We start from the raw sequence: 26,473 nt of genomic DNA, 5'->3' as shown, positions 1-26,473 counted from the left end.
TTGCATCCTATTTGGGCAGTGCCCAAGGTAGGCCAAACTAACAGGTAGAGAGGCGGAACTCTTCCCGTTTTGTCCTTTGGCCTCCTTTTGGGTTATGCCGATTATTGCCAAGACTTGACTCGATGACTTGGAGCACTTTCCAGTACAGATTGTGCCAATTCCTGCCAAAAGTGGGAGGAATGTTTAATTGTGCTCTATACAAATCACTGGGCGGCTGGGAGAAAAGAGAGGCCGACTTTCCCTGCTGGACAAGTACTTGTGTTCTTTTGTTTAAAAAGTCTGTTTGGAATTTTTTCTTTCTTTCTCTGAACAAGCCAATTTCTGAGGTTGAGGCATAGGTGCCAAAATAAGGACTTAAAAACATGACTAAGCAAAGTGAAAGATAATGAAATTTATTGATTCAAAACCTTATTCGCCACTAATTGAAGGAATTGCATAGTCTGTATTTATACATGCAGAACAAGGTCCTTCCGAGACGTTGGTGTATTTTTCCATGAATTGTAACGTCATCAGTTGATTATGGACAAATTGATTTGTGAAACGGAATATGAATCCGCGATCCCAGCATTATGAGCTTCGTACTCCAGATGGGAATGCCAAAGGGAAAAACTTAAAAATAGAGGAAAAGAAGGCTCCGTAGTTTTTTTTTTTTTAAAGAAGACTCCGTAGTTTTTTTTTTTTTAAAGAAGACTCCGTAGTTTTCTTTTTTTAAAGAAGACTCCGTAGTTTTGTTTTTTTTAAAGAAGACTCCGTAGTTTTTTTTTTTTTGAAAGAAGACCCCGTAGTTTTTTTTTTTTAAAGAAGACTCCGTAGTTTTCTTTTTTTAAAGAAGACTCCGTAGTTTTTTTATTTTTAAAGAAGACTCCGTAGTTTTCTTTTTTTAAAGAAGACTCCGTAGTTTTTTTTTTTTTAAAGAAGACTCCATAGTTTTTTTTTTTTTTAAAGAAGACTCCGTAGTTTTCTTTTTTTAAAGAAGACTCCGTAGTTTTGTTTTTTTTAAAGAAGACTCCGTAGTTTTCTTTTTTTAAAGAAGACTCCGTAGTTTTTTTTTTTTTAAAGAAGACTCAGTAGTTTTTTTTTTTTTTAAAGAAGACTCCGTAGTTTTCTTTTTTTAAAGAAGACTCAGTAGTTTTTGTTTTTTTAAAGAAGACTCCGTAGTTTTTTGAAAACTTCTTACAAATCCCATATAAACGGTGAGGATGTTCAGTTCCTCCCGTATATCTTTTGCGTGCGTAGCCCATGTATGGAGTGCTGCTCGAAACGCTCACTCATCCATGATGCAACAAAGTAACGTCCTTGGCCTGCACCTGCCGGAGCTTGCACCTCCATTACTAATCTGCTCTGTGACAATTCCATTATAAACAAAGATTTAAAACATAGGGGCAATACCTCTGGGGTTCACCTGGTGGAATAAGCACTATACTGCACTGATTAAAGGTATTTTAAACCAATTTCAATGCTTGCTAGAAGACAGGGCAGCATGTACAATCATACTAACATAATCATGACTTTAAACAAACAAACAAACAAAAAAATACCTATTTTGGGGGGGGGGCCCTCCCCCCCCCCCCCGTAGATCCCCAAAGGGGCAGATTTTTTTTTTTAATGCCAGGAACAAACCAGTACATCATGGGTGGTGAAGGTTGTGGTGAAGTTTCATCGAAATTGTGTGTGTAGTTTCTGAGAAGAAAGCAACTACCTATTGTGGGGGGGGTCAACCGTGGATCCACTTTGACCCCTGGTGGACCCCCCTTAGACCCTGATATATATATATATTTTTTTTTAATGCCATGGACAAACTTTTGTGACAACACAACAATTATAATTTGTGCCAAGTTTGGTCACGATCCCTTCAGTGGTTTAGGAGAATTTGCAAGTGTTGACGGACTGACGGACTGACGACGCACTATCGCACAAGATCCCCTGAACTTCGTTCCAGGTGAACTAAAAAAGCATAATCAAAGTCTCTAAAGTTGGTCATCAATAATTAATTATAACTGTTTTTCCCGGTGTGTACCCTGGTTAGAATAGGTACACCGTATCCCTGCGTGTCGTAAGACGCGACTAAGGGTTGGCGTCAGCAAGGGTATCCGGCCATAAAAACATTGCCTCAAAAAGAGAACCATGACAATTACAACTACATATGGGCAGGGTACAGCCTGAAGTGGAGATCAGTTTCTGAGGTTTGGGACATGGAATGTAGGGACAATGACAGGGAGGTCAGGAGAAGTGGTGGAAGTATTGGTCAGAAGAAGAGTGGACATATGTTGTGTGCAGGAGACGGGATGTAAGGGAAGTGGTGTGAGAATGGTGAAGGGTAGGCAGGGACAGAAATACAAGTTTGTGTGGCAAGGGTGCCTGGAGGGTGTGAATGGTGATGGTGTCCTGTTTTCTGAGGAGTTTGTAGACAGTGTGGTGAGTGTGACGAGAGTGAGTGATAGGTTGATGATGGTGAAAATGATGATTGGAAAGCTCTTGGTGAACGTCATCTCGGGATATGCTCCGCAGGTTGGTCGGAGCGATGAAGAGAAGGACAAGTTCTGGTGTGCGAAAGAGAAGCTGATGGAAAACGTGAAAGATGAGGAAGTTGTTGTGGTAGGAGGAGACCTAAATGGACATGTGGGAAGGAGTATGGACGGTTTTGAGGGAGTTCATGGGGGTTACGGATATGGTGTGAGAAATGGAGAAGGTGAAAGGATTTTGTAGTTTGCTGATGGAGCTGATTTGTTGATTTGTAATACTCAGTTCCAGAAAGAGGATAATAAGCTTGTTACATACACGTCAGGTGGGTCGACGACAACCGTTGACTACCTGATGGTGCGTAGGCGAGATAGGGGGCACCTTCGGGACACAAAGGTGATCCCGGGGGAGGAGGCTGTTTCACAGCACCTCTTGGTTGTCTGCGACATAAGGGTGAAAGGTGCGAGGAGAGCTCGGCGGGTGAAGTACCAACCGAGAATGAAGGTGTGGAGGTTGAAAGAGGTGACAGTAAGGGAGGCATTAAAAGAGAGGCTGAGTAGGGTAGAGGATGATGTGGTTGAGCTTGAACGTGGTTGGATGTCAATGAAAGATAGTCTGTTGGTAGCCGTTGGTGAGGTATGTGGATGGACAAAAGGATCACCGAGGCACTCGGAAACATGGTGGTGGGATGAGGAAGTTGGAAAGAGGATTGACGAGAAGAGGAAGAAGTTAAAGGAGTGGCAGAAGGCGAAGGGTACGGGAGCAGAAAAAGCAGAGCATGAAAGTTATAAGGCAGCCAAGAAGGCTGCAAAGAAAGAGGTAGCAAAGGCGCGGGAGGCATGTCGGAAAATGTTCGGAGAACGCTTGGATTCGGAAGAGGGTCAGAGAGCGGTATTCAGGATTGCAAAGCAGATAGCGAAAGAGAGGTGTGATGTGATGGGGGTGAGTTGCTTGAAGGATGAAGTGGGACAAATGGTTGTGGACCCAGATGGAATTAAAGGAAGATGGAAAAGATGTATGGAAATGCTGTTGAATACAGAGAATGAATGGGATGGCAACATAGAGAGTAACCCAGTTTTAGGACCGGCAGAGAAGATAACTGAGAAGGAAGTTGAGGAAGCGATAAAAGCAATGAAGAGTAGAAAAGCGGGAGGGCCGACAGGAGTTGTGGGAGATATGTTGAAGGCAGCAGGAAGTTGGGGTGTGAAGAGAATGACAGAGATCTGTAATCTGTTGGTGAAAGAAGGCCGCATTCCAGTGGATTGGGAACTGAGTACCCTCGTCCCTCTATACAAGGGGAAAGGTGACCCTCTGGAGTGTGGCTCGTACCGAGCGATAAAGTTATTGGAGCATGGAATGAAGGTATTGAAAAGGGTGTTGGAGAGGAGGATAAGGAAGAAGGTGAAGAGCGACGAAATGCAGTTTGGATTTATGCCAGGAAGAGGAACGACAGAGGCGCTCTTTATTGTGAGGCAGTTGCAGGAGAAGTACATGGAGAAGAGGAAGAAGTTGTTTCTTGGGTTTGTTGATCTGGAGAAAGCATTTGATAGGGTTCCATGTGAAGTATTGACATGGGCATTGAGGAAGTTAGGAGTGGAGGAATGGTTGATCAGAGTAGTGGTGGCAATGTACAAAAGAGCGCGCAAAGCTGTAAGGACGAAGGACGGGAACAGTGGTGAGTTTGAGGTGAAGGTGGGAGTGCATCAGGGGTCGGTACTAAGTCCACTACTATTTGTAGTTGTGATGGAGGTGCTGGCTCAGAACGTAAAGGAGGGTTTACCGTGGGAGTTGTTGTATGCAGATGATCTGGTGTTGATTGTGGAAAGTATGGATGGACTGAAGGAAATGTTGAACAAGTGGAAGGAATGTATGGAGACAAAAGGTCTGAAGGTGAATATAGGAAAGACGAAGGTGATGGCAAGTGGTAAAGCATGTGGTGAGGTGGAAAGAACTGGGAAGTGGCCATGTGCTATGTGCAGGAAGGGTGTCGGAGTGAACTCCATTCAATGTACAATGTGCGCTCATCAAAAATGTAGTGGTCTGAGAGGGTCATTAACCAGTGTGGCAGCTACATTCAAATGTAAAGTGTGCACAGAGGGAGCTGCAGATGGAGGAAATGTTGAGTTGGATCTTGGAGACTGCGTGAAGCTGGAAGGTGTGAAAACATTTTGCGGCGTCGGAGACATGCTGAATGGAGAAGGTGGATTAGACTCAGCAAAGGTTGCAAGAGTGAGATGTGCATGGAAGAAGTTTCGGGAACTGAGTGGCATGCTGATGAGGAGGGGAGTCTCGTTGAAGCTGAAGGGAAATGTGTATGCTGCATGTGTGAGAAGTGTTATGATTTATGGGAGCGAGACATGGGTAATGAACGTAGAGCAGCAACGAAGGCTGGAAAGGGTGGAAATGCGAATGGTTCAGTGGATTTGCGGAGTGTCGTTGAGAGAGAGGAAGACAAATGATGAATTGCGAAAGATGATGGGAATAGAGCCTGTGATTGATGTTGTGAAGAGGAACAGGTTGAGATGGTTTGGTCATGTGTTGAGGAAGGATGAAAGTGACTGGTTGAGAAGAGTGATGGAAATGAATGTAGAAGGAAGTAGAGGACGGGGAAGACCGAGAAAGACTTGGCTAAAGATGGTGGAAGAAGAAATGCGGGCAAGGGGGTTAACAAGGAGAGATGCAGAAAATAGGGCAAAATGGAGAAGATTGTCATGGGGACCGCAAGGCTAACCCCCGCTCTTGCAGGGAAAATGGCCTTAAAATGCATGTTGTGTTGTTTTGTTTTACCCGAATCTCACCTCATTTGTTTTTTCTTTCCACCGTGTCCCTTCTTCACCCCCAATTTTGCTTTTCCTTCCTATCTCCTCCTCATGGCTCCCATGACATTCCCATTTCCATGAATTCCTGCAGAATAAATCCTGCCACATGAATCTGATAAATAAATAAATAAATAAGTCGTCGCAATGTATTCTGGTATTCCGTGTGAGTGGCTCAGATTTCTGTCCCTGTACATTAATAACATTGCTCTCCTATAATAAGGTTTCCTCATCCTGTCCGCACCGTGGGATGACATGGTACTTGTCTTGAATTTGTGAATATCGTGTTCGTGCATGTTTGTGTATATAATTCACTGAGTTTCCTGTATTTTGATTTTTAATAAACATTTATATATTAATTTTTAGCAGAGCATCATCTCCGAGATCTGATGAAGGATCTTTACATGAGGTCCAGGATATAAGTTTAACAGCAGCCATCATAAGGTGTGATTACCATACCACAGGTATTGAAACTCTCCCTCGGCCTGGGGTTCAAACCAACCTATGACGTCGCTGCGCTCTTTGATGTCATCGCTGCTGTTTATGTTGAGGAATACTTGGTGACGATTCCCTTACTCGGCGCAACTCTTCAAATGTTACTCATTTATTGGGATTACCTGAGTAGACTTTAATATATTGCTCATGATGTGGACACGTAGGCCTTGAATACGTTTGATGGCACGACCATCGAGGCTTTCTGCCTGCTGACCATTGTGTTCTGTTTTGTGACGCCCTGGCATCGGAGCTGTTGCCCTCCCATTTCCTGGATTGGGCTGCACACAGCTGTGCTGTCTCTTTCTCGTTGCTTGTGCAGCAAAAAGCAAACAACCTTCTTTTTTTTTCCTTTTTTTTTTTTCCCTTAAACAAAGTCCGAGAGTAAAATAATCGTTTTTTGTTGTTGTCGTTTCCTCCAGAGCATCACGACTTGATCAAGCAAGATTAATGAAATAGACCAAAAAGTGGTCATCGGTTGGTGATGCGCTCGAAACCAGGCCAAACTATATCATCGTGTCATTGTCCAAATAATTTCTACCAATTTCCTAGTTTTCAGCTTCACTTAAAATGGCTTCTTTGACTTCAACCCTCTGCATGCCAAGGTTCACATAACCGAGTGCACAAATTGCAGTGTCAGCACTGGGTGCTGGTTTTGTAGGCCTTGCTTCCTGTGGAGGAAGGGCAGGCTTGAGGCTGTTTCCGTGAACTCAAACTTGCATTATCCATGGACCTCGGGGATTGGTTGGATTAGGCCTCCTTCCTGAATTCCACACCATTTGATGTGCTGTGGGTTTGAGGCCTAGTTTTTTTTACTCTTTAGTCTGCTTCATCCCCACATGTTGAAGTTCCAGCTTTAGCTTTGGCCAGTATTGGTTACCTGTTATTGGATTGCAGTGAGTCTGTTGATGTAGCCTGTGTTCTGACTGTACTCAAGGTAGTTTGAACAATTGTTATGGCTCCCGGGGGAACCCTTACATACGAATGGTAAAAGAAACGAGAACATGACATCAAAGGCTGTGGAGGTGGAAGCTGTTCTCTAAAAGAAAACCAATTGGAGGAAAACCCTAATTACATGATTTGAATTGGCTGCTTCTGTGGTCGGAAAGGTAAGCTCTAAAGAACCGACTTCAAAGCGCAAAATTATTTTCATTTTGGTGTCGTTACTCAAGAATGATCAGTAATTTAATTGTGCAATCCAATCGGATTCGCATTCTTTGGATTTCCTGAAAACAATCCCAGTGTATGTACCGAGTGGTTTTTACTTCCCGATGTCTGCACCACCTTATTCGGTGCAGCCACCACTGCAAGCTGCATTACCGCAACCAAGCATTCTTCAGTTGGAAAGCCGCGGAGGAACCAAGGGCCTAAAATTTACCGAATCGCCCAATGAATCGATTTCCTGGCATGCACCTGATCAAGGCCCTGTTTGTATGGATTTGTTTATGATCGAGGAACTACTTCATTTCAATTGAATCTTGTATTTTGAACATGAATCCGAAAAAGTACCTGCGGTTTAGCACTAATTTGGATTTGAATTCGGCAAAATGTATGGAATCTTGGAGGAGTAACAATTGTTTGTCTGGCAGTCAAATTGAAAATCATTCCAAACAAGAAACTTGGTTTTTAGGGACTTCATACATGGGACGGGACATCATACATGGGACGTCATACATGGCAAGCATGAAGAACTAATTCAACGTGTTTTTAAAATAAGGTGGTGTAACAGAATGTGCCTCAACGGCGGTACTTTTTTATTTTATTTTTTTTCCCCTGTTTTTATTTGACGAAAAAATGATTGATTGTTTTTACCTTCAAAATCCTTATTTTATTTAAATTTAATTACAAACTTGAACGCTGTAGAACACGGCTCGCCTTCTTGGCACGTTCACAAAAACCTTCCGTTTAGCAGGACTTGGACATAATATTACATCATTTTATGTCATCTCGACCAATCAAATTTGCCTCTCGCTCTCTCAGCATTGGGGAATACCGAGATTGAGACAAAATGGCCGCTCATAGGAAATACAGATCGTGCTGGGAGACATAATAGGTATAACAGTTTAATAAGAGTTTAAAAGACCTTATTCCCACGTCCTTTTTTTCTCAGACTGTGTGGGGTGAAGTGTTCTCTGAACTCTCGTTGTCTATAAAGCTGAGCATTCCAATTTATCATTGTAAATTGATAATCACGTCATTTCCTCGTTCAAATTGAGGAAGCCATGTCATTGTCATCGGTGATGTCGTCATGGAAAAGCCGTTTGGTTTTGGCTGCACAGACCAACTTCCTGCCAACAGCTTTGACATTTGGTCATGTGGGGCAATGCACGCAGCGCTGCAGACCATGGTCCACCAACACCCGGTCACGTTACAACACATGATCCACACGCTACCACGACACAATTGGTTTGTTGACTTTATTTGGTAAAAACTGTTGACATTGTATTGTTACGCTATGGAAATTGAGACGTAATTAGTCACATGAAAAAGTAAGTACACCCCATGTAAAGTTTTGACTTTTTCAACATATTTCAACATACAGCTATTTGATCTTCATTTCAACAATATTGATCGATAAAGGTGATATAATATAACAAATATCATGAAACATTTACATTTTCTAGTCCATTGTATAATTTAAATAAACATAAATGCAAATTTTGCATGTGGAAAAAGTAAGTACACCCTTGGCTCCAATAGGTGGTATTGCCCCCTTTGGCAGAAACAACCTCAAGTAGGCGTTTCTTATAACTGTCTACCAGTCTCTGACATCGACTGGGAGAAATTTTTGCCCACTCCTCCATGCAGAATTCTTTCAGCTGTGCGATGTTTGAGGGGTTTCTTGCATGCACAGCTCGTTTCAAATCCCCCCCACAACATCTCGATGGGATTTAGATCCGGGTTTTGACTTGGCCATTCCAGCACCCTCCATTTCTTTCTTTTCAGCCATTCCTTGGTGGATTTACTGGTATGTTTAGGGTCATTGTCATGTTGTAAGGTCCACCTTCGGTTGAGCTTCAACTTTCCGACAGATGGCCTCACATTATCCTCAAGCACCCTCTGGTACAATGAAGAATTCATAGTGGATTCACGTGACTGTATATGTCTGTTTGCAGAGTGATGGAGTAAAGACAAATACTATCGTTAACAAATTTGTATTGAGATTGTTAGTATATCGACAAATAGATGGGTGTAATCAATCCAGAATCACACTATGTGCCAGGAGAGTGACTTCACTTGTTAGTCATCCTGCAGGAGGAAGCAAAAGTAGGTCATTTTTCACAATTAAATAATCCAACATGCAGTACGGTTTTGGATTCCCAAACCACAGTTCATAGGACTCCACGATCCTTGTCCTCATATTCACCTCCAGCTTATGAGCCACAAGGAACCGAGGAGCACCAGCTTGCGTTATTGCTATTGGATTGTCCCCCAATCGGGCCTTCGTCTGCCTGACAAACCTGTAATTTTCTCTGGCCTTCTTTAGCTCTTTCTTCTCTGCTGCGTACTGCTCGACTGCAAGTGCAGTGCCCCCAAGATGAACCGGTGTGCCACAAACGTGTTGCATGGTAGCCGAGGCTTAGCGGGTTGCAGGAACCCTTTATAAAGCTGGAACTTGCGTCGGGATTGTTTGCTGGCCAGGGCGAGTGGGCGTGTTTGCAGCTTCGCTTGTGGCAGTGCCAGGGCTTCACTAGCTGCATTGGCACTCATAAACAACCCCAGGATGTGCGAAGCAGCCACCCACTTAATATTGAATCCGCTCTTCTGGAATAAGGAAAAGGCCAACCTTCAGCCCTTCCATGAGCTGTGGCTCCAGGTGGCTTTTGATGTTGTCACACATTGCTTCACATCTCTGATTGTTTTCCTCTACAGCCAATTGTTTATTTTCACCATCAACCACAATTTCACATCTGTTGTCTTCATCTTCCTTGTCGACATTCACATCACCAAGTGTCCACCTTCGGATCCCAGTGCACATTTCGAAAATGATGTCTTTGCGGGTCCAGAATTGACTTCTTTTTCCACTGCATTCTTCCAATCGAGCTGCTTCCTATGAAGAGCCAGGTCCGATCTCCACATCGTTCAGGTGGCAAGTCAACAGTACCTGGGTACTTAGTGCACCTTTTCAATCAAGGTTTCTTCATTTGTTCCAAACCTGATTCCTAGTCCTTCTTTACAAACTCGGTAATCCGAGTCTTCTGCGTACATATTGCACAATCTTCATCATCTTCCACATCCTCCGATTCATCCTCTTCATCCTGATCGTTTCTAGATAGACAAGAGTTCTTCGGTTCATCACGTTGACAAATGATACTCTGTGCCCTCTGCAGTGAAAATGTTTCATTCCTAATATCAGCAAAAATAGACAATATAGAGGAAAAAGATTCCTAGTCCGAGGAAGATGGACCTGGTGTTGGCTTTGCGGTTAGGGTGCAGCTTGGGATCCTCGGATCCTGGGTTTGAATCCCGGTCGATCACTGAATTAACGCCAGGGGGGTGGACTCAGCCAGTCATCCTTCCGAGGTCCGCAAATTGAGTACCAGTTCACTGGTAATTCCCTGTGTGTCGCAAGAGGCGACTAACAGGGTTGGTGGCAGGAAGGGCATCCGGCCATAAAATATTGCTTCAAAAAGGGGACCACGGTGCCCAAAAAAGGGGAACTTGCAGGGAAAATGGCCTTAAAATGCTTGTTGTTGCTGTTGTTATTGTTGATTATCAAGCCAAATATTTATGATCTCCAGACGAATCCTTGTGATGAGGCATAAAAGTAAATAAATAAATAAATACGGGATAAAGATAAAAATCTGACTTTGTTGTTTACCTGTTAAACCGGCTGTACTGCTTCTGAAAAAACAGAAGTATTGCCAGAATTATTTCCAACAGTCTCAGGTGCAGGTAGATGAAATAGAATTCGAATGCAAGTCTCCAGATAGCACAGGTAAGACCTCTGACATCCACGGAACCAATAAGGTTCACCTGATGAACGATCTGCAGACAAGGCCAGGACGACATCGGAAATACAAACGAATGTCATTGCCATGAATCCACACATCGTTCTCCGTTACCGAAGGAATCCTAACTCTGAGACGTTCACCTTTGTCGAGAAAAGTGATGAATCTTGTAAAGAAACAGCAAAAAGTGAATTCCACAATAAACATAGTTTTTCTTTTTAAAACAAAAGGTTAGGCCTGAGGTTTATTTATCCCATGTACAGGTGGACGATCTGCAGGTCGCTCATACCACATCTAAATACACCGTCTCGAAACGAGTGGATTGTTTGTTTGCAACACTAACGTCTCTTAACCAACATGATCCACTCTGTTGTCCGGAGGAGAAACTGCTGAAGATGGAAGTGTCCATGTTTGTACAATATTCGATCTTTAGCCCTTTCTGCTCTGAATTGCATTCTCTACGTGTCTCACTCACCTGGTCAGACTGACTATAGGTCCAAACATTCTCTACGCGTCTCACTCACCCGGTCAGACTGACTATAGGTCCAAACATTCTCTACGCGTCTGACTCACCTGGTCAGACTGACTATAGGTCCAAACATTCTCTACGCGTCTCACTCACCTGGTCAGACTGACTATAGGTCGAAACATTCTCTACGCATCTCTCACACGGTCAGACTGACTATAGGTCCAAACATTCTCTACGCGTCTGACTCACCTGGTCAGACTGACTATCTAGGTCCAAACATTCTCTACGCGTCTCACTCACCCGGTCAGACTGACTATAGGTCCAAACATTCTCTACGCGTCTGACTCACCTGGTCAGACTGACTATAGGTCCAAACATTCTCTACGCGTCTGACTCACCTGGTCAGACTGACTATCTAGGTCCAAACATTCTCTACGCGTCTCACTCACCCGGTCAGACTGACTATAGGTCCAAACATTCTCTACGCATCACTCACCTGGTCAGACTGACTATAGTTCCAAACATTCTCTACGCGTCTCTCACCTGGTCAGACTGACTATAGGTCCAAACATTCTCTACGCGTCTCACTCACCCGGTCAGACTTTATGCCCGAAACATTCTCTACGCGTCTCACTCACCTGGTCAGACTGACTATAGGTCCAAACATTGTCTACGCGTCTCACTCACCCGGTCAGATTGACTATAGGTCCAAACACCAGGACGCAGTTGGAGAATTTCTATCGAGTCGTCTCGATACTCGAGATCCATGTTTGGGGTCGTCAAGGCCCCACAACAGGCCCCCAAGGCCCAGGAGTAGGCCCCAATACAGGCCCAGCAGTAGGCCCCAATGCAGGCCCAGCAGGAAGAGCATCATGATCAAGCACCACATCTCTGCAGCTATCCTGAACAGTTTTTGTTCCAAGTGAGCTAAAAATGAGTATGATCCCAGATCAAAACCAACAAGAAAGGCCAATCGGAGATTGCAGACCCTTGTCAGGACTTGCTTTGTGCGGTGTTTTGTTTGGCAAATAAATGGAAGAATGTACAAAATGAAAGGACTAAATGTTCTATTTGTAAATGTGTGAAGGCCAATGGTCTGAAAAGTGTGAAGGTCAAAATGGGTCTAAAGGATAGAAATGGTCTTGAAAGGTCGAAGGGGTTGAAAGGGTGTAAATTAAGATCTAGTATATGGTCCTAAGACGTATAAAAAGTCTGAAGGTCAAATGGGTCTACAGGGTTTGGTATTATAAGTTCTGAAAGGAGTTTAAGGGTTTTCAGGGTTCTAGAGGATCTTAGGGGTCTTCAGAGTCATAAAGGGTATTAGGGGTGTATTTTGGGTCTTATTGAGTTAATGGGTCTTAGGGGTCTATGTGGTTTTAAACGGTGTTAGGGGTCTAAAGGGTCTTAAAGGGTGTTGGATGTCTTAAGGGGTCTATTTTGGGTCTTGGGGTTTCAAAGACCCAAACTGGGGGACTGTTCTCATTCGTTTATTCATTCTTATTCGTTCGTTCGTTCTTCGACCACGTGTTTCTCCCCCATTTCCCCAGATAGTTTTCACTGTTATTAACCTTCAATGTTTACACTTTCCCCTCAAGTTATGTATTCCGTCATATTTTATAACACCTTTTTCTTCTTCTTCTTTAAAAGGCTGCTTTCGACTTGCTCACCAAATCAATTCATCCCAAAAAAAATATCCATCTCCAAAGTGCCTTTTTTCTACATTCCCTAAACTCTCCTGCACTCCATCCTCCATCCAGCGTCCTTAAACGTATTTTTAACTCGAAGGTCACAAGAAACTCATTTTGCAATAAATGTTCGTTTCCCATAAATCGTACACTTTCTAAAATCCAATCTCACCCCTCCCCTCCAAATCTTCCCCATAACCCCTCCCCTCCAAATCTTCCCCATCACCCCTCCCCTCCAAATCTTCCCCATCACCCATCCCTTTCAAATCTCCTCCCTTGCCCCCTCCCTCCTAAACTACCCCCTCACCCCTCCCCGCCAAGACGCCCCCTCGCCCCTCCCCTCCTAGACTCCTCCCTCACCCCTCCCCTCCAAATCTCCCCCATATCCCATCCCTTTCAAATCCCTCCCCTTGTCCCTTCCCTCCCAAACTCCCCCCTCACCCCTCCCCTTCAAATCTCCCCACCCTCATTGCTTCTCAATTTCCCCCTTCTCACTCCCCCTCCTCAAAGCGTCCTCCCCGCTTCTTCCCCCTTCCAACTCTCACCTCCATCTCCCCCAACCTTCTGCCTCGCTCTTCCCCCTCCTCAAATAACACCTCATTGTGCCTCACCCAATCACCATCAAACCTTTTGTCCGCCCCATCCTTCCCTTTCTCCGAGCTATTCTGAAATCTCTGACACACCTTCAACAGCTCTCCCTACCTCTTCCACCTCTTCCACATCTTACCCTACCCCTCCTCCCCCATGTTCTGTATCTGATGCTCCCCCTTCCTCTTCATTAACGGTATGGACCTCAAACATCCGGGGCCTTCGTTCAAACTTAACTGATCTCTCCATACAGGTTGCTTCCGTCAAAACAGACGTGATCTGCTTAACAGAAACTTTCCTCCTTCAAGATGTCTCTGATTCCTTAGTATCTCTCCCAGGGCTACTCCCTCCTCCGGTATGATAGACCTGAGCCTCGTCCTGGAGGTGGGGTTGCTATCTTTATCAAAAACTCTCTTCCTCACTCGCCCTGCACTGCACTCTCTCCACCTCACCCCCAGGAATACCTCTGGCTACGGCTTCCCCTTCGCTCCCACCTCTTGTTCATATGTGTGTTGTACCGTCCACCAAACAGTGATGACTGCATCTACATCTCGCTGTCTGATAATATGGACCAACTTCTATCTACTCATTCCAACTCTCTCTTCCTCCTATGTGGTGATTTCAACTGTCATCATGCCAGTTGGCTGGGTGTGGGTACCTCTCTCACCAGCCATGGCTCCTCAGCAAAGGACTTCTGCGACTCACTGGGACTGACACAATCTGTCAATTTCCCGACCTGGATCTCGGTCAACGGAACATCTTCTCTTCTGGACTTGGTTATGACTAACTTCCCTGAAAATGTCTGCTGCTCTTCTTCTGCTCCAATCGGATCATCTGATCATGTCCTTGTTAAAGTGGACATCTCTCTGACCATCCTCAGGGAGCCTGCTCAGCGTCGACGAGTCTGGCATTTCACTCAGGCCAACTGGCACGGTCTTCAAGCAGCCATCAATCATCTGGACTGGTCTCCCATCTCTACCACCTCTGACATCAACTCATCCTGGGAATTCTTCCAAAGTAAATTGCTCTCTCTCATGCACAGATTTATCCCATCTCGTCTTCAGTTGTCATACCCTTCCTCCCGTCCATGGTACACGGAATCTTGTGGTGAGGCTGTTGCCCAGAAACAACTTGCCTTCGTCTCCTGGAAAGCAAATCCAACGGAAGGAAATCTCATTTCCTTTCACAAAGCCCGAAACAAGTGTGTGTCCACCCTCAGGAGAGCCATGAAACAATATCTCTCCATTCTCAAGACCGAACTCTCTTATCTGTCTCCCTCTTCCAAATCCTGGTGGCGTCTGGTCAAATCCGTTTCTGGTGTTTGTTCCCCCTCCATCCCCTCCCTTACCTCAAACGGCTACACAGCTGACTCCGCACATGAAAAAGCTGAATGCCTCAACTCTGTGTTTGCCTCTAAATCTTGTGTCCCAAACCCATCCCTCTCTGTACCCACCATACCCAGTCGTACCCTGCTGCTCCTGGACTCCGTGTCCTTTCCTCCTGACAAGGTGGAAAAGTTTCTGTCAACCCTCGACTCTGATTCTGCAACTGGACCCGACGGCATCAGCCCACGGGTCCTAAAATCCTGCTCTGCCGCTCTATCTCACCCTCTCTCTGTTCTCTTCGCCCTCTCTTTTGCTCAAGGTCAACTGCCATCTGCTTGGAAATCAGCCAACATCACCGCTATGCACAAAAAGGTGCAAAAACAGATCCTAGCAACTACAGACCAATCAGCCTTCTCCCAATTATCAGCAAAGTCATGGAATCCATCATTGCTTCGGATATGAAATCTTTCCTCTTCTCCAATGGCTTGATCTCTGATCATCAATTTGGTTTCAGACCAGGTCACTCTACTCTGGACATGCTGCTTCTGCTGTCTCAACAATGGATGGAGGTCCTCAATGCCAAACAGGAAATTAGAGCCGTCTCCCTCGACATATCACGTGCCTTCGACACGGTCTGGCACCCCGCTCTGCTCACCAAACTCTCCTCCTTTGGTATCCATGGAAATCTCCACGCATGGCTGGCGGACTTCCTCTCTAGTCGTCGTCAACGTGTGGCCCTGAATGGGTTTCTCTCATCTCCTCTTCCTGTTCAGGCTGGAGTTCCCCAAGGCAGTGTTCTGGGCCCTGTGCTTTTTCTGGTCTTCATCAATGATCTCTCTGACTCTCTTGAAAATCCTCTCTATCTCTTTGCTGATGACTCCAATCTCTGCCGCTCCATTCCTCTTCCCTCAGATCGGCAGTCTGCAGCCTCCTCACTCTCTGAAGACTTGGACAAAATCACAGACTGGTCAAACAAGTGGAACATGTCTTTCAATCCTGACAAATCTCACACTCTTACTATGTCTCTCCGAAAAGATCGACTGGACAACCCTCCCATCTACTTTCTCAACAATCCTCTCCAAGAAGTTCTGTCGCTCAAGCTTTTGGGTCTCACTATCTGCCATGATCTTTCTTGGGAAAACCACATTTCTAAGCTGGCCTCCAAAGCCAGTCGCCGACTGGGCATCCTCCGTCGTGCGAAGTTCTTCCTCGGCACACCTGAGCTCCTCACCACATACAAGGCTTTCATCCGCAGCTCAATGGAATACTGTTCTCCCCTATGGGCCGGTGCTCCTGCCTCACACCTAGCTCGGCTTCACGCAGTTGAAATCAAAGCTTTCAGAATTATTGGAATCTCCCGCGATGAAGCTATCTCTGAGGGCCTTTCACTCACTCACCGCAGGCAGGTAGGTGGTCTTTCTGTCTTCTACCGACTCCTCTCCGGCCTTGCACCTCCAGCTCTCTCTGTGCTCTGTCCCCCAAATATTCCTACAGGTCGCACAAGATCTGCCAGCAACCCTCTGATGGTTAAACTGCCGAAATCTCGGCTCTCTGCTCACCTTCACTCTTTCATTCCTCTTTTCTCCCGCCTCTGGAACAAACTCCCTCACTCCCTTCAATCCCACTCCTCCCTCCAGGTCTTTAAAACAGCTGTTCACCACCATCTCTTATCTTCCCCCATCCAAAACCATGATCTTTTCTACCCCCGCTAATTCACCCCAGATCCACCTTGTTTGAAATTCCAACTTCTTTCCTGGAAGTCCTGGCAGTGTCCATATGTTTTATACCTCTCCCACCGCCCCCTTCCCATGCCCCCACCCCCCCAAAGCCCTCGCCCTCTCTCAGATGTCTCGATGTCTCCATGTCTCTCGGTCCCTGCTCTCAAATGTTGTGTTTGTGTCCTTCCCCCTCTCTCCCCATCTTGTCTACCGCTCCCGATGTTTTATGTGTCGGTTTGTCTTTTTGTGTGATTAATGTTCGCTCTTTCACGAGCCTCGATCTTGTATACAAAAAAAAAAAAAAAAAAAAAGGTTGTTGGGGGTTCTAAAGGATCTTAGGGGTCTTAAAGGATCTTAGGTTTTGAAAGAGTCTTAGGGTCTTAAATGGTTGTAGCCTAGGGTTATAAAGGCTCTAAAGTAAACGGTCTTGGGGGTCTCGAGGGTCTTGGGGTCTTTAGGGCTTTTATGGGGTCGTAAGGGTCTTAACAGTTTTAGGGGTGTTAGGGTGTTCATGGTCTTTCGGGTCTTCGCGGTCTTAATTGGCCTTGGATTTTAAGGGTTTTAGAGGTTCTAATATAATTCATACACGGACTCCTGTTCTGTGCAGACAGACAGATGAACAAACAAAAAAGACGCGATACTTGCAAAATCCACCCTTCCTCCTGCGCCCCCCCCCCCCCCCCCCATACATTCTGTACAAATGTAATCCCCAATCGAAAAAAAAAAAAAAAATTCCCATGGATACATCAAATTGCCCATTTCATTAACATTTAAATTGATTATCTTAATCAAAGCTCGGTTCAATCAGATGAAAATTGATTATTTTACAAGTTTGACCTTTGACCTTTTGACCTCAAAAAGTTGGTTTCCCGATTTAGTGACTATATGCAAATACTGTTCAATTTTCAAGTCAATAGAATGAAAAATGACAATTTTAGAAACTCGACAAAATCAATGGGCTTCTTTCTTCCTCATGACCATCACTGCAATTTGAAGTTTGGTGAAGATCGGTTTAAAATTGTCACCTGTCGGCGATTGACAGACAGACAGAATGACGCACAAGACCAACCAATATATTTGATTCGATTTTGCAGGTAACAAGCGGACTCCAATGCAATACCCTCCTCTCTGGCGAGGGTAAAATATATCGTACCTGTAAAATATGACACTTGTTGACATTTTTGTTCTTGAATGTCGTGTGGGCAAAAAGTGGCACCTTTTGAATAGTGTGTGGAATACCAATGGTCCAGTAAATACCAACCTTTATTATCAGGTGTGTGTGTGTGTGTGTGTGTGTGTGTGTGTGTGTGTGTGTGTGTGTGTGTGTGTGTGTGTGTGTGTGTGTGTGTGTGTGTGTGTGTGTGTGTGTGTGTGTGTGTGTGTGTGTGTGTATACAACTATGGTGTGTGTGTGTGTACACAAGTGTTGCTGTGTACCAAAACTGACTATTTTTGGACGATTGTGAATTTTTCTCCAAGACATTTTTGAATCTCACAAAACAGAATATTTTTGTTTTTATTTTCTTTATCCTCTCCTTCGCCCCCTGCCCCCCTAACCTCACCTCCACTCTTTAAACAAATCAATTCCTGCTATACCTGGGCTGTATTTGAGGTGAGTATTCCTTTAATGTACCACTCGCTCTAATCGATTCTTGTCTGATCGTGTTTGTTATTAGGTGGAGCAATCCAACGTCATGGTGAAGGAAGGTGGTGTTCATTTGTTACTCACCATAGTGGATACACCTGGATTTGGTGACGCTGTGGACAACAGTGAGTGGTGAGCATTACAGACTCCATGTTTTTTTTTTGTTTTTTTTACTTTTGTGCTCACCTCTTTGCCATGCCGCTGACATGTTATTCTTTAGATATCTTCAACTTTAAGGATGAGATAAAAACAAATTATGTGCTTGTTTATAAAATAAATTAATAATCTGCTCTCTTCACATCGGACATTTACATTTTTTGTGGATTCCCACCATTTCCTTGTTTATAAACCAATGAATATTCAGCAAAACGTTACAAAGCGAGGTTTACACATCGGATAAATAAATGTGCGGACAGGTTAAAATCTCTTTTGTGAAATCGTCCATTTCTTGCCCTCCGAAACTGTGAATGAAACCCATGTATGTTTTCATCGTTTTGCACCTGGACCCTCGTTGTCCACCACACCTGTAGCCAAACATCAAGCATAATATTTAATGGTGGCAATGAGCCCGGTTTCGAGAGTGATTTATACCCACGTGTTATTGTACAGGTTACAGCCACCATCACATCACAGGTGGACTACGCCATCTCCCGTGGGTATTTAAAATGGAATGGTCCAAAGCTTCCGGCTTGACTCGCCCTCTGAGCAAACATGTCTTGGAACGCTTTCACGTCATCTCCCTCCTCCCCTCATGCTCACCACCTCTGAGACGACATTTATTATTTATTCACAATATATTTGCTGTTTTTATTCATTTTGATGAATTTTAAACAGGTGAGATAGCTATTCTGTACAAATGTATTTTACATACTGTTATGGATACCTCCCCAAACCCCCTGATCATGGTGTACCTCCGAGCCCCGAGAGGAGTCACGGCAGAAAAATGTGTTATTCTGTATGTCAAAGATCAATGGTGAAGCCACACCAATGGTTACCAACAAACAAATATTGTATTAAGATCACACAAGAATAACAGTACAACAACAATAGCAATCAATTGTACAACAAATAGTATATCATTCCTATGATGGTACCATCAGGTTCATACAATATAACTCACTGTGCTCCAAGTGAGCGAAAAGAAGAACATTCCCCAATGTCTCTATTCCCAGCTTCAAGCCCAAGTCGATCCGCTCCAGCAATCGTCAGAATGATGTCCAATCGAGACCAGAATCCCGTTCGGATGACAGTCACAGTCACGCGGCCAAAGCTGCGCAAAGGTGCCCTCAAGGCGACGGGGAAATCCAAAGGCGCCCTCCAGGCGACTGGGAAATCACACCCTCGGGTATGGACGTTTCACGGCTCAGTCGGCGAACCGCAAATTAGCCTTCAAAAGCCACGTTGCACACGCACGCACGCACACACACACACACACACACACACACACACACCAGATTGACATCTGAATGCGGTGAAAATGGTTGAAGCGAGATGAAACCTTGAGCGAAGCGCAAGTCCTGCGCGAGTCAAAATGGCCGACGGCCCGCTCTCGAGGCGTAACGGCACTCTGATGATTCTCTCCGGAATCAACCACAAAACCTGTCACGCAGGTTGATCTGTCACAGCGATAACAACTCTGTCGCAGGAATCCCTTTCCTGGGAAACCCGAAGTTCGCTAGTGACCTCTGTTTGTCGACGTTTGTTCCAGACCTCGAAGCAGCTATGCTTCTTGTCCGACTCACTCGCTCCGCCTTCTCTCTCTCTTCGTCGTCATCGTCTGGTTCCGGTTTCATTTAAAATATTGACTTTTTTACCGTTTGAAAATAGTAACCTCTATCTCCCTTAAACGACAACAATAATAGTACATGGAATCAAAAATATTTACAGTGGATGAAAACCACAACAACAGAAGTGACGAATCCATAACAATACAGAGGACCAAGTCTATGCAGCTGCTAAACAACAGAGGGCCACATGGTAAAAGGGGAATGGGTAGACAAAATGCAAGGCCTCGATAATGGATGTGAGACAGCATGAGGTGATGATGGATGGCATACTTGAAATCCTGGAGGGAAGAGTGTAAGGCAACGGAGTCGGTTCCACTGACAGAGTATATATAGGATTGAAGGCATGGACGCGAGTATCCAGCTTGGACTTTGGGAAGTAAACCAGGTGTCGGTCTCGGGGAAGAATGGATATGCAACCCAGCAGGGAAGGAAGGTGCGCTGCAGGTGAGTGGTGGTAAGTGAGGCGCCAAAGCTGATCAGAACCCACCAACCTGCCATTGGTGGGTGAGAAGCAGACCCTTGACTGGGCCCTACTTCCAGGAGATGCCAACAATATGAAAAGAGTTTGACTTTGAACAGCAAATTTGAAGCAACTGCACGACCTCAGTGGGGAGCCATATTTGATCGTACTTCGGATGAAGATTGTGGACACGATCAGCAGTTCTGTTTATCTCAGAATGGAGCTCTGCAGAAACGCGAGTTTGTAGATATGGTCTGTCCAAGACGCATTGTGACAGACGGTGAGACCTAGGAGCTCCAGGGATTGCAAATCTTCCAGCCGATCCAATCCTTATGGAGGGGCAGAATCAGAGATTGAGATTTTCTTGTGTTTTTGAAGGACTTTTTCCAAATATTGACCGATTGACTGTCTTTTCATTTCTTTTTTTTCTTAATCTTCGGTTAGGGATGATCCGGTGGCCATTCTCTCAGAAATATGGCATACTGACTGATCTGAGCAGGGTGGAATAATCAGCACAACACGACGGAGGATTTTCCAGGCAATCCGAGATCATTGATGTATACCTAAAACTAGGTTGGTCCTTAAATGCTGCTGTGTGGCACATCATCCTCGAGATCAGGAAGATCGTAAGATAGAGAATTCCATCAGGCACAATCCATTGTTTCAGCAGAGGAGAAAATCGGGTAAGCATTCAAGGAGTGTCCCCGGATACCATTGGCGGACAGCGTGAAGAGTGAGGATGGGATGGCAGACGGTATCAAGGGCTCGAGCAAAGTCCAAAGAGATAACCTGACCTCGTCTTTGAGATTTGGAGCATGCATCCATTGTCAACCTGTACAGGTGCAACATGACCTCACTTTCCCCTCTCACTCTCCCCTCACTTTCTCCTCCCATGACACCTCACTTTCCCCTCCCACGACCCATCACTTTCCCCTCCCACGACCCCTCACCTTCCCCTCCCACGACCCCTCACTTTCCCCTCCCATGACTCCTCACTTTCCCCTCCCACGACCCCTCACTTTCCCCTCCCACGACCCCTCACTTTCCCCTCCCATGACCCCTCACTTTCCCCTCCCATGACCCCTCACTTTCCCCTCCCACGACCCCTCACTTTCCCCTCCCACGACCCCTCACTTTCCCCTCACGACCCCTCACTTTCCCCTCCCACGACCCCTCACTTTCCCCTCCCATGACCCCTCACTTTCCCCTCCCACGACCCCTCACTTTCCACTCCCACGACCCCTCACTTTCCCCTCCCACGACCCCTCACTTTCCCCTCCCACGACCCCTCACTTTCCCCTCCCACGACCCCTCACTTTCCCCTCCCACGACCCCTCACTTTCCCCTCCCACGACCCCTCACTTTCCCCTCCCACGACCCCTCACTTTCCCCTCCCACGACCCCTCACTTTCCCCTCCCATTACTCCTCACTTTCCCCTCCCACGACCCCTCACTTTCCCCTCCCATTACTCCTCACTTTCCCCTCCCATGACCCCTCACTTTCCCCTCCCACGACCCCTCACTTTCCCCTCCCACGACCCCTCACTTTCCCCTCCCACGACCCCTCACTTTCCCCTCCCACGACCCCTCACTTTCCCCTCCCACGACCCCTCACTTTCCCCTCCCACGACCCCTCACTTTCCCCTCCCACGACCCCTCACTTTCCCCTCCCATTACTCCTCACTTTCCCCTCCCACGACCCCTCACTTTCCCCTCCCATTACTCCTCACTTTCCCCTCCCATGACCCCTCACTTTCCCCTCCCACGACCCCTCACTATCCCTTGCCACAACTCCTCACCCTCCCTTTCGCTTTCCCTCCCTATTCCCAACCCCCTCCATTCCCCTCCCCTCCTCACCTTCGTCCCACCCTCCCCTATACCACTGCCCCCTCTTACACCCCCACCCCACCAAAGCAATTGGTCCATCAGCAAAGCGACAGGTAGGCTCCGCTAGTAATATATAGTTGGTATTTTGTGGACTGTTATGAGCATCCTATTCCAACATGAACCCTCGTAGATATTGTTTACCAATGACGTGGCCGACAAGGCGTTTCACCAACATCTATGATACATTTTGCTCTTTTTGTACTTTTACATGTAAATTTTTTTTAAATCAACTCTTGGTCGAAATAAACCTGAAATCTTGGAGAACTCCCAGCATGCATTTGGGATTTCACTGATGGCTTGCATTCTGAAGACGGAGTCTTTCTCCCGAAGCACGTCCTTTGTGCCAAACTTCCCAAACTTTCATTTCTTACTCGAAGAAGGAATAATGGATCCAAACTTTTAAAGTAAGAATGTTCGTATTTCCGTAGTGTTGTTCTATTTGGGGATTCTTGGCCAGACAGGTTTATTTATTTTCTTTGAGTGCAGAGAAGGGTCGTCTTGTGCCAAAACCTGGCCCGGCACCATTCCGTAAGTGGGCCGACTGTGGTCAAGCTGGCACGTGACCTAATTTACACAACTCTTATTGCTTACTACATTCAATAATTGTGCACAGGATATGAAACTTCGAGACTCCAATGAGTGCGACGATCTGAAGTGTCGTCACTTCCAAAAGCAGAGCAAGCACAAAATTGTGAGGAAATGGCTGTTACGGCAAATTTCTCTTGGTGGAAGGCCAATGCAAGCAGATGATTTGGGCTTCACTTTTCCCCCTGGATGGCGTTTCTTTGCATCATCGTGGGAACAAGGCCAAAGCGACCGTTCTCTATTTGGAATATGCAAGGTACTCTTCCCAAGTGCTGTAGCCACGACACAGGACTAAAACACACCTTGAGGAACGCTAACGATCCAGTAGATGCCTTTTTGTCCCCCGTCACACAGCGTAGCGAAAGGGGGACTATGGCTTTCCCCTCCGTCCGTGCGTGCTTGCGTGCGGGCGTGCGTGCGTGCGTGCGCGAAGGACCGCATTCGAATTTGTGCAACCCACGTCAAAATCCAAGATGGCCGCCGCCATGTATGTCTGATGCCATGTATGTCTTAACCTTGTGAGATGAATATCTTGAAAAATAAGCGAAGTACCAACTTCTAATTTGGTGTGTGGGTGTATCTAGGCATAAGGAAGAACGCTATTGAAAATTGGGTGGCCACGTCAAAATCCAGGATGGCCGCCTCCATGTATGTCTGAACCTTGTGAGCGAAATATCATATCATAGCATGTTTTCTGCGTGTTCCACTTTGTCAACTCACATCACTTCACCGACGGGGGACCTAGGCGTAACGCTTGTTGTTGTCTGCAAAGTCATGGGTCATGGAAGAGCTTGACCACAGAGCGTCACAGATCAAGTGGACAGGGGGTAAACATGCCAACAGTGGGGTCCAGAGGTACTTGCGGTGAGAATGAGAGCAAGGAGAGAGGGAGGAGGATGTCGGTGAATAAGCTGGGTACGAGCGAAAACACGGCAAGGAAGGAGCTAAAACAAGAGGAAGGGAAAACCAGGGATGAAACGGAAAGGTGGACTCCTGGTGGGAGAGGGGATAAAACACAACAACCTGGAAAGGAAGGGTTAAGGGGCCCGACAATTTTGAGTCGACATTATCTCTTTTCTGTAGTGCGTGTTTCACGAGACGTAGTGAGAGAGAGAATTGAGGAGACGTTAAAGATCACTGCTGGCGGGTTATGGTGCTGGGTGACCATCGGTGTTAAGGTCTCGAGCAGAGGTGGGGAACCCATCATATTCCGAGGGCCATAACACCTATTGTTAAACCTGGTGTGGGCCGGATATATGCTTCGTGATTTGTTCTTAGTTTAAATGGCACATAAGCAGGTAAGTAATGTAACGAATCGTTCTGACTGTGTAAGACTCGGACGGCACTTTGAGTCGACTTTCCGCTTCTTAAGGCTCAACATGGTATCGATCACAGCCGATGATAAAACAAAATATTCACTGATTTCACCACTTTTTATCTCAAACTGTTACCTTTTTAAGGCAAGGGTAATATAAATTAATTTGTCTTTGAACTCGCTTTTATTTCAAACTACGAGGTCGTACACAGTTAACGCTATGTACTGAGGTACAGAGCACGTGTGTGTGTGTTTGCCAAACTTGTCCTTCCTGTTCAGTTCCTGCCAAGTCTGATGTTATCGCTCGTGTTGATTTTGGATATATACAACTTGACGATTTACGAATTTATAACATTTCTGGAGAAATAAATTTTTTGTGACTTTTCATATTCTGACATCATTCTTCTACTTTTCTTCCTCTTGCCATGATGCGCACAGGGCTTCCGAGACGGTTTCATTGGCTGAACCGTGAGGGGTACGAATCTGGATGGGTCGAGACTCCAACGTGGGATACTGTCTTTGCAAAGGACATCGTTGGGGTCTTTAATGTCCACCAACTAATGCTAGCAAGTGGGATGCCTAGTTTAACGTCCACCCAAGGGACGGCACACACATTGATGCATCTACCTGCATGTGAAACTCCAGGATGGCAGTTTTTGGCTGGGTCAGGATTCAAACCCAGGCTAGACAGCTCAGAGCTCAGAGGTGAGTGCGCGTACCCGCATGCTATCCTGCCGGCCATTCCTACACAATAGGTACATTAAATACAGGGTCCGTCAGGGAGGTGTGACGATTTTCAGAAAACTCGTACACAGTTATTTTTAGTCGAATTTCAATTTTTATTTTTTTTAAAGACTACATATTTAATGCCATGTAATACACTGTAACAAAGACATTTTAAAAATGTAATTCATGTTTGAAAAATGACATCATCTAAATGGCGGCCGTTCCTGTCCAAGCATTCTTGCAGACGCACGGAAAAGTTCCAGCATTTCTCAGCACAGCAGCATCCCTCAGCAGTTCCAGCATTCTTTCTGCGAACGTAAACCGCCGTACGAAATCATTCTGCTGCAGTTCTTGAACCACCATGATTTTGTACGCGTGATAATGAAGGTCCAAGTGCAAAATTCGACGAACTGATCTGTCTGACATCCGTAGAGCGCGAGCGTGCCGTACCGCTGACCGACGAGGGCTGGCCTCCACAGCTTGTCGAACCCTTTCGATGTTTTCCTGGGTCCTAACGGTTCGATCACCTCCCCGAGCTGCTCCCGGCCTCACAGATCCAGTTGTCCTGAAGTTTTTTTACCCACTTCAATATTGTGTTTCGAGACGGAACGGCGCCACGTCGACCAACATTGAAGTGAGTACGAAATCTGCCCTGTGTAAGCACCACCGAACTACCCGTTTGAATAAACGTCTCAACAACAAAGACGCGATGTTCAATCGTCCACAGCTCCATGGCTACTGAAATGGCACCTAACAACGAGTAACCAACAGCCATCACGCATGCGCTAGACCCCCCACTTGCATTGTTATACCCAATTCAAACATTAATTACATTTTTAAAATGTCTTTGTTACAGTGTATTAAATGGCATTATATATGTAGTCTTTAAAAAAAATAAAAATTGAAATTCGACTAAAAATAACTGTGTACGAGTTTTCTGAAAATCGTCACACCTCCCAGCCGGACCCTGTACTTTATTTGTACGAACAAGATATCACCATGTGGGTTGGATCAAAATGTACCACAGGCCGTATCCAGACCTCGGACCGTAGGGTCCTCGTTCCTAGTCGAGAGGGTCGCCATGTCCATGTGGTCGTTTGCTTTTCAGGCAAACAAAAATGTCACAAATTTTGCCACTGCCACCTGTAATAAGGGTTACAACAAGTGGCAATGGCTTGAGGAACATTTTGGGAATGAATAAGCGTGTTTGACAGAATGTGACTGTGCATGGGTGAGCAGATGAGGTGGCACTGCGTCAGTGGCGTGGCTGCGGCCTGGACCAATGGTGCTCCCCACCTCGCAGCACATTGTTAATTTTCTTTATTCTCAGAATGAGAACTTGCCCTACGGCATAACAGATTTCAAAAGGCATTGTCGTTTCCCCCGAAAAGTTGCTTCTATACGAACATCGGGACGAACTCATCGTGTCGGGTAAACGGCTCCTTTTGGATGCTGTTACTGAAGTGTTGTTCATCCTGCTGTCATGGTGACAAAATAGCAACTCTTAAACCATTGGATGAAATAAGATGAAAAGTGCTTGTGCGACTCTGGGAACGTTGTACGA

General features: G+C 45.6%; 1 protein-coding gene across 4 annotated transcripts in view; it reads left to right on the top strand.

Moving 5' to 3' along the window:
* Positions 1 to 26,473, top strand: part of SEPTIN7 (septin 7) — a 158,693-nt gene that overhangs the window by 56,633 nt on the left and 75,587 nt on the right. For all 4 annotated transcript variants that reach the window (XM_068108749.2, XM_068108751.2, XM_078772973.1 and 1 more), the window contains exon 4: positions 18,181 to 18,281. In XM_068108749.2, the coding sequence (XP_067964850.2) occupies positions 18,181 to 18,281 (101 nt within the window). The remainder of the gene's footprint in view (positions 1 to 18,180; positions 18,282 to 26,473) is intronic.

The sequence above is a fragment of the Myxine glutinosa genome, chromosome 2 (genome assembly GCF_964187855.1).
Source record: "Myxine glutinosa chromosome 2, kmMyxGlut1.1, whole genome shotgun sequence".
In the NCBI taxonomy this organism is placed as follows: Eukaryota; Metazoa; Chordata; class Myxini; order Myxiniformes; family Myxinidae; genus Myxine; species Myxine glutinosa.
This window is presented reverse-complemented; position numbering and strand designations above follow the sequence as displayed.